The 8,723-nt window shown below is 45.8% G+C and overlaps 1 protein-coding gene across 4 annotated transcripts in view; it reads right to left on the reverse strand.

Moving 5' to 3' along the window:
* HECTD4 (HECT domain E3 ubiquitin protein ligase 4) overlaps positions 1-7,921 on the reverse strand; it is a 64,362-nt gene extending 56,441 nt beyond the window's left edge. For 3 of the 4 annotated variants that reach the window (XM_015644084.3, XM_015644083.2, XM_015644086.3), the window contains exon 1: positions 7,671-7,921. In XM_015644084.3, coding sequence (XP_015499570.1) covers positions 7,671-7,841 — 171 coding nt within the window. In that variant the 5' untranslated portion in view covers positions 7,842-7,921. The remainder of the gene's footprint in view (positions 1-7,670) is intronic. The other variant, XM_015644085.3, reaches the window with a different exon arrangement.
* Between the last annotated feature and the right edge of the window lie 802 nt (positions 7,922-8,723).

The raw sequence follows: 8,723 nt of genomic DNA on the forward strand, positions 1-8,723 counted from the left end.
TCAAAAGGAATTCGCATCATAATCACATTTAAATGGATGTTGTATTGAGCTCCTTATACCTAATAAACCTCCTTTAATTAATTTCACCAAGAGATGATGAAGATTAATTCCTAAACCGCATATTATACATTTAAAATAACCACCTCCTGTTAAGTTGTGTGTTCTGCTGTCTCAGAAATGTTTGTTTCCTGTTATAGATGGAATCACTTTCTACAACAGTTGGCTTTTGATTTTCTTGAACTAAACTGGATGGATTTTCCACTAAGTGACAACAAACTGGATAAATGGAGGGAAAAGAGAATTAATGTTTGCATTTTTAGAGTTAAATGCTGAAGAAAACAGGTCTGTGGTCTTTGTTAATAACAAAGATACCACCACAAAAGACAAGTTGTGATGTGCTTGGTGTTGCATGTCTTGCTCCTCAAATCCCACAATTTAACAGGATTTTTTTTTTCTTTTTTGCCTTTGATATGGCTCTACAGCTCTGAGTGTGTCTTGTAGCAATCAGGACGAGTCAGTGTCAAATATGTGCAGTTTTGCTGATGAAAAGCTTTTTCCTGCTGAAGTTTTAGTTTCTCCCTGATCTCACAGTTGCCAATTTGCTTTAAAAGCGTGCACGGTCTGTCTGGGATTGTAAGAGTGTTTCACTTCAGTCTTTCATAAGGGAAATGAGCACTAATTTGGGTAAATGATACAGGAAGTACATCAGCTTCAACAGATTTACAAGATCATTCCAAAATGGGACTTAAGAGACTTCTGATAATGCAGTTTACATCATCTGATTTTCATTCACGGCTTATGGAACCAGTGGGAAAAAAAACTTAATTATTTGACCTCATCTGAAGATCTAAGCAGGCATTTGCACTTCCAGAAAACAAGAGGATATTAGAAGGTGTCAGGTCATCTGCTACACAGGACACTTCAGCAAATTAAATTAAAGGCTGTTTTCCTCAAAAGCCTTTTTACTAGAGGTCAGTACTCAGAGCTACCTCCAAAAAAGAGCTTTAAGACCAAATGTTCCCAGTGAGGCTGGGACAAACACCCTGGGAGCTTCCAGGGTTCGGACACATCCCAGGGAACCAAAGCCAGCCCTTCCCACCCCAACAGGGACAGAGCTTCACTTGGTCCCTGCCAGATCCATCAGTGCTTCCCCCTGGATACATGAAAGATTCTGCACAGGAATCCCAGCCCTTGCCAGGGTTCTCATTTCTCCAGGCAAAGCTTGTCATCTTCCAACTATCTGAAGTCAAAACAAGTTAAAATAAAATGCAAGAAAACCCCCATCACGTTCTTTCACAAATTCTGTATCAGAATTTGTGACAACACAACTACCAGTGTTTATAAAAGGAAAAATTCCCTTTCCTACTGTTTCTGGGCTGCCTCAGGATTTACACCTCAGCTTCAGCTCTGATTTGGGACTGATTTCCAACACCCTTTTGGGGTGCCTCAGTATTTCCCTGTGCAACACCTGGGGAGGTGTTGGGGGCAGGCACCAAACCCAGCCCCACACAAACCTCACCTGAACCAGTCCCTGATCCATCACTTCCCAACTCCAAACATTCCTGACTAACAAGGCTTGAACAGAATCAAAGAGGATGAAAAGGATGTAACAAACACATCACTTTGCCATAGAATGAGTTACCCAAGTAGCTACTTGCATATAACTAAAAATGGTGCTATTAAATAGTTTAATTGTCACTATTTAAATTTTACAGTATCTTATCCTTACACATGATTTCCCTGTTTGATCTTTTAAATCAATTTTAGTCAATATTTTAATTAGAAAATGGTAGAGCAAAAAGTTCAACCACTCCAACTGGTCTTTGACATCTTCTTCAACATCAAGAAGCACAAAAGGTCTCTGATTTTAGATGAACTATGGGGAGGTGTCATCTTCCCCACTGTATCCAATATTTGTCCTTTTGCATCCTACTACATGACCTTCCCCAGGTAATTCTTCCCATTCAACAGAAATTTTGCCAAACCTGCTCCACAAAGGAGTGGCTGACATTCCGTATTTTCAGGGCAACATGTTTCTCTGCTGATAGTAAATACCAGACCAAGCACAATTAACAGACACTAATATACATGAAGAGTTTTAGCCTGAGGTTTTATGACCCTATTAAGTAAATTTAAATGTGAGCTGTCACTAAAAGGCAGATTTTTCCTCTGGCTACAATTCCTGCCCCTTGTCCTCTCCCTGGTGCTGGCACTGGTGCCTGTGGGGGGTGTGTATTTTAATTCTGCTACACAGAGAACTGAGGAGCAGTGAAGTTGTGCATAAAGAGAGGTTTTTATCCTCAAGTTGTCTATTGGAAAGGGAAGCCTCTAAATCTCCCCAATAACATTTAATTCTTTCTCTTCAGAGTTCAATTGGCTGAAGTTCACATGTGAAGATGAAGATGGTGGAATATTTATCAGGATCAATTAAACCCCTAATACCCCCCTGAGTATTTAACACAGATTATTCCTATCTTATAGGAGGTACAAGCCAGACAGAAAAACAGAAACAACCTCAAAATTGTAAAATATCTTCAAAAACTGCATGAAAAATTTTAATTCTATTACTTTGACCACCCCATTACAGGTATAAGGTGATTCCTCTTGTACAGAGTTAAGAGAGACAGCACCACTTGTTTACTTGGCTCTTTTGTCTCTAGAAACACCAGTGAAACAATGTAAAAAGACTGAATTACAAAAAGTATTGGATTATTCTGTAAGAGAAAGAGCACAAGGGACAGCTTTAAAGGTACCCTGAAGATTGAAATACACATCCCAGCTGAACCTGCTCCATAAACAACCCTGCATCTCTGCTCCTTATCTCCCACTCTGCTGGGGAACAGTGTTCCTGCTCTTGGCATCTTCTGGGATATCCAGCACAAAGCTCCTTTGGTGCAAAATCCACCTTAATTTCTTCTAAAACAATTCCTAACCCCTCTCTAAGGCCTTTTCCTTGCTCCACCACGTGTCAAATATATAAATATGTGTGAACATTTCCCTCCCTGATGTTGTAGCAGCTGCTGCACTTTACACCAAGTTTTAGTGTTGCAGTTAAAAACTACAAATCTCAAGGTTGTTCCAGTTTTTTCTGCTCTGAGAAAATTTAACCATATCCTCTTGTCCAAAGCCTCTGCTGAGTCCTGTGTGGAGCACTGCAAGTTTTTAACTACTCAGCTAAAAGCAGAAACTATTTTCTTTTGTGAAAGCATTGGAAATATCAGATTGCTCAGAAATAGGCACCACCTTTTACAATTTTATCCCAAATAATTTTTGTAACCATACAAATTTATGAAATAACCTTTCTATCTGAGATTAATTACAGAGAACAAGCAAACTGTAAATAAATAAAATGCTATAAAGTGTTGTTTCTTTGTTCATCAAAATATTTCTTTGGTTCTTACTCAAGTAGTAGGTGAAAATGGCTACAGAAGGTAAAGAAAAATCTTTGTAATTTAAACATCTAAGAGCGCAGATCACTGAATTAATCAGCTTCAACTGGTAACAAGATCTATATTTGGGAAACAGATTTGCAAAATCATCCTTGAGAACTTTCCTAATGTTTCTCTACAAAGTTACCTAAAATACGATTTCAAAAAGCAAAAGTCAGAGGCACAGTGGTCCATATTAGAGAAGTTTAACAAATCCTAAGTGCTGGCAGAGGAGCCCGGGAGCACTGGAAGGGGATGCACAGGCAGGATGAGGGTGTTCCAAGCCTGCCACATGCCTGGATCAGCAGTTTTCAAGTCAGAGGTCACAACCCCAGGAAAGGTCACCCACTTAGGAAGGAGTCAATTGTTGATGGTGGCATTAGAGACTTTCAGCATGACAGAGGTGACGCTTGTAGATGGCAGTAAGGTCACAAGCAGAAAGGTCTGGGAAGCATTGACCCAGATAATTGCAGGGAACTGCTCTCTCCTTCAGCAATCAGGGAAAAGTGACAAAATGTTTTCCCTGGGCCGGGAGGAAAAAGAGTGAAAACTTCAAATTTAAGCAGAAACCTTCCAGTCTCAATCATTTAATGGCAAACACAAGTCGGTCACAGGACTGGCTGAGAAAAGAGCTGGACTTCAGCTCTTCAACCTCTCTGTGGAGGGCCAGCCCAGGCCACAATGGGGCAAAGAGGAAAGGCCACCACTTTTTCCTTATTTGTTTCTTTTTAATTACTTTTTTACCTTCCACTTGATTAAAGGTAACTATTTTCAGTGCAGAGCCACACCTGCCCAGTGGCACCTCACTCTGTCCTACAGAACAGAGTCCAAACATCAGATGAGACATGACCCCAACAGCTGCTGAGAGAGGAGCTACACTCCCAGCTCCATGGTAAAATCAGAGGAAGGTTCCCTGCCCATGGCAGGAGGGGGATTCTGGATGATCTTTAAGGTCCCTTCTATCCCAAACCATTCTGGGATTCTGTGGTGACTCTGCAGAGCCAGCACATCAAATCCCTGGTTTAAGGGACCTCCCCTCCTTTAGACAAACGTCAGGGTTTGTCTAACATGCTCCCAGTGTTCCAGACTCCAGGGAAGATGCCTGGCTGGGAAGATTCTGGAAGTGCTGCAGTTCCCTTTGGGGCACATTAAGGAACAGCTACAGCTCTTCCTGCACTGAATGTCCCTCCTGGGTGGGCATTGACCAAACAAAATGTCATGGCAACACCTCCAGCCCCGTCACTCAGGGTTGTCTCCAAGAAGGAGAAGACTTTGCTCTTTCAAAGATTTCTCTGTGTGAAAGGTTTTAAAATAAAGGTCCAAAGGCTTCTGTAATCACTAATCCAGGTCTCTCCTAAATAGACGGTTTTAGTGGGAAACCCACACCAGGAGCATCTGGCTCATGCATATCATTACAAAATTCTATCAAGTTTAAAAAAAAAGAAAAAAAAAGAAAAAAATCCCCAATTTTTGGTAAATATGCTGAAAAGAAGTTGGCACACATCAGCACAGAAAAAATAAAAACAGAGCAAACACCTCCACACCCTTTAAAAGTCAACATACTCCTAGAACAAGTTGAAAGAGAAGATCAGGATCCTATAACATACCATTAAAATATGTGTATGTATAAATAAAAGTGCATACAAATATACAAAAAGATAAAAACAAAGCTGCATGGGAGTCAAAATAACAAAATAATGAGTTTTCATAAGCCTTTCTTGGCATAACATCAGCACTGTAACATTTTTTTTCTCTGCTTTTCTTTTTATAAATAGACAGAACCTTTGAACAGAAGGACAAAGGAAACACATCCAAACACACTGACATTAGTCACCAATACGCTCTTTAAAGGGATATTTAAGCAAAACAGACCAGAATGATACTTCACCACCCAAAAAAATGTCCATTAAAGTATTAAACATTATGCATTTTTAATTAAGCACTTCAGCTCAGAAATTCAGCCAGGCTTCTGACCACCACTGATGAAGCACAAGAAGTGAATTAAAGAAGTTTCCTAATCAAAGCAGCAGCTGCAGCATCTCCTACCCTTGGCCAATAGCACATCCCAAGAGATTTCTGTTTGGACCATTTTCAAAGATATTTATTACACTGCAAGTAGGAGTAGAAAGAGGGTAAATGAGCTCTTGTGTAGCAGTCGATTGCATGGCCATGCTTCAATCAGATGTGTGCACCTATTTCCACAAAATGGCTCCTCAAAGCCATTCCACATCACCAAAGTAGCCCTTATATAAATAAAAACAGCATTAAAAAAAGGCAGAGAAAAGTTAGGAGCTAAATATTTAACATCTGCACAATGTGAATCTTCATTTTTTTAAAACCCTTCCCCCTCCATACAAAACTCTAAACCAATTTGCAGATATCTAAAAATTAAATGGATCGCTTGTGATCATCAATTCTATCAGTGGATGGAAATAAAAGGCTTTAATAAGCCATGACCTGGAATAAAGATCAAAATAAGTCAAAATCAGTACTTATCAAAAATAAGCACCACAGCAAAAAGTCACATTTAATTATTTATTTAAAAGTTTTGCACTGCAAACACGAACAACAGGAAAAGAATCTCTAAAGCAGGAAAAATGAAGTGAATCAGTGGCACTGGATTGCTGCAACACTCGTTATAATAAATGTCATAAAACACAAGACACAGTAGCACCAATTCCACTCCTATCTCTCCCAAAGAACTGGAGTTTCAGAACATTCCTAACACTAATAAAAAATTCTCCAGAGCTGAAGTGTTTGTCAAGTGAAGCTGTGTGTCAAGTTTCAGTCTGGAACACACTTCTGGCCTGGCTGGCAAGATCTTAAAATAAGGTCTTGTTTGTTTTTTAAAGGATATCCTCCTTTCTAATGATATAACATGAAAAATGCTGTGGGAGCATGTTATTTTTCTAGCACAGTTTTTAAACTCAATGCTGCTTCTAGAACTATGCCACGGAATCAAAATATTTTCTTGCATCCAAGCTGCACGGAATACCAGAGCAACTCTGATCACAAGGGAGAATCATTCCATGTTTATACACACAGAGATAAGTCGGCCACCTTAAAAATCTCCCTTTTCCTGTTCATGTGATATTTGCCAACATCCATTTCATGGGAGCAGCTGATTTTTCCCATGCCATTCCCCAGTGTCCCAACACATAGGGCGGAAAACGCACGTTCAGCAGAAAATATCTTTCCTTAGATAAGGCTGGGGGAAGTTTCCCCAAAGCCCATAAAGATTCCACGTCACCCGATGAACAACGATGTTGTCAGGAATGCTCTTGGGCTCTTCTCAGCAACACCCCAGACAGCAGCTAAAGCTTCACTGAAAGGGGTTTTTTGGCTTAAAATGCCTGGGATCAAACAGAGCCCGGAGATAAAGCTCCAGCTGGAGCGTCCCCTGTTTGCTCCCACCGCTCAGCTCCGGTGACAAAGCCCCTGTGTCATTGAGAGCCACATTGCTGGGGAGGAGGGTGGGGTGAAAGAGGAGAAGGGAGGCACACAGGGGGGGGAAAAAAAAATAAAAATTGCAGTCTACAAAATAGATGCAACCTATAATCCGTGACATTCAGTCCTTCAGCGGCTCCTCCTAAGATAAAACAGCTGCACCGCCTGCCTGCAGCCAACAAACACCACAGGCAGCTCTGGGAAGGTAAAAAGCTGGGATGAAAATCTGGGCTGCCCTCCTGGCTCCTTAATAACGATCACTGTCAACAGCTGAGTAAAACACCCAGGCACCCCTGAGCATGTCGTTGTAAGGCTGGTGAATTACAAACCGTCTAAAAGTAACAGCAAGAAGACACAAAACCTTCAAGAAAAATAAACGGGCCAAAGGCCACGCGGAAATCCCTGAGTGCGGTTCTGATTTCCAAACCTTATGGATCCAAAACAAGGAGGACGCACTAATACTTCACCCTCCATTTACATCAGCACCTCACCATCCTCCTGCCCAGCTCCACTTTCATTATAATCCGAAATAAATTAGACTGACTCAAGACAAGCAGAACGCCTCGACACCGGCTGGCTCTGGACTCCAGGTCCCTAACCCGGCATCCGCATCCAGCATCCTCCATCCCGGTCCCCCCATCCTCCCCTAGTCATCCTCCCTGCACCCCCATCTCCCATCCCCCGTCCTCCTCGCCTCAGGCCTCCACTGCCACCGTGCCCCTCTCCCGAGGGCATCCTCCCCCTCACCCCCGGGCTCTGCCCCGTCTCTCCCTTCAGCTCGGGGGACCGCCTCACCTCCAGCTCGGTGTCGCCGGGTTCGGCCACTCCAATGATCTCGCTGGGCAGCTCGGCCAGGTCGGTGACCCGGATCAGCCCGTCGTGCAGGAAGATGGTCTCCTCCTTCACCGACAGCCACTGCGCCGAGTCGGTGGCCGCGGCCGCCGAGGCGGCCGCCGGGGACCCCATGGCGCGGAGGGCGGGGGGGCTCCGCAAGGCTGAGGCGAGGCGGGTCCCGCTACCCGCCCATGGCGGGGGCAGGGCGGGGGCAGGCGCGTCCCCAGCGGCCTGGGCGCCGGACAGCCGGGGCGCGGCGGGCAGCAGCGAGGAGCGGCGCGTTGCCACCGCGGCGGCGGCGCTCCGGGGAGCTCCGGGAGCCGCCGTGCCCGCCCGCAGCCCCGCGTCCCGCGTCCGCCTCACACACACCGCTGACAGCGCGACGCCATGTTGGGGGCTGAGGCGGGCCCGGCATGCACCGCGCGGGGAACAATACACCCGGCCCCCTCCCAGCCCGCGGGGCCCCGCCCCGAGAGCCGGGCCCCGCCCCCAGCACCGGAGCTCCGCCCCCCCGGGCCTCTCCCGCCGCTCCGCCCGCACCGGCGGCGCCGCCGGCAGCGCCTCGCTTATGCCGAGTGTGCTCCGCTCGGTGCTTCACCCGCACCGGGCACCGCGTGTGCTCCGCTCGGTGCTTCACCCGCACCGGGCACCGCGCCTCGCCCGCACCGCGGGGAGTGTAGCAACCGCACCGGGAAGAGCGGGACACCTGCACTGGGCGCAGCGCAGCACCCGCACCGGGAGCCCTCCCCTCAGGGCTTCACCCCGCTCATATCGCACCTCAGCACCTCACCCGGTCCAGGGAGAGCGGATCGCCCGCACCGTGGGGAGAGGATCGCCCGCACCGGGTGTTCTCCCCTCAGCGCCTCGCCTCATCCCTCAGGGATTGCTCCCCTCAGCCCCTCGCTGCGGGACGCTCCCCTCAGGGCCTCACCTCACTCCCCTGGCACCGCCCCAGGGTCTCACCCTCATGCAATGGCTGCTCCCTCAGCCCCTTCACCTCCTGCCACCCTTAGC

The sequence above is a fragment of the Parus major genome, chromosome 15 (assembly GCF_001522545.3).
Source record: "Parus major isolate Abel chromosome 15, Parus_major1.1, whole genome shotgun sequence".
In the NCBI taxonomy this organism is placed as follows: Eukaryota; Metazoa; Chordata; class Aves; order Passeriformes; family Paridae; genus Parus; species Parus major.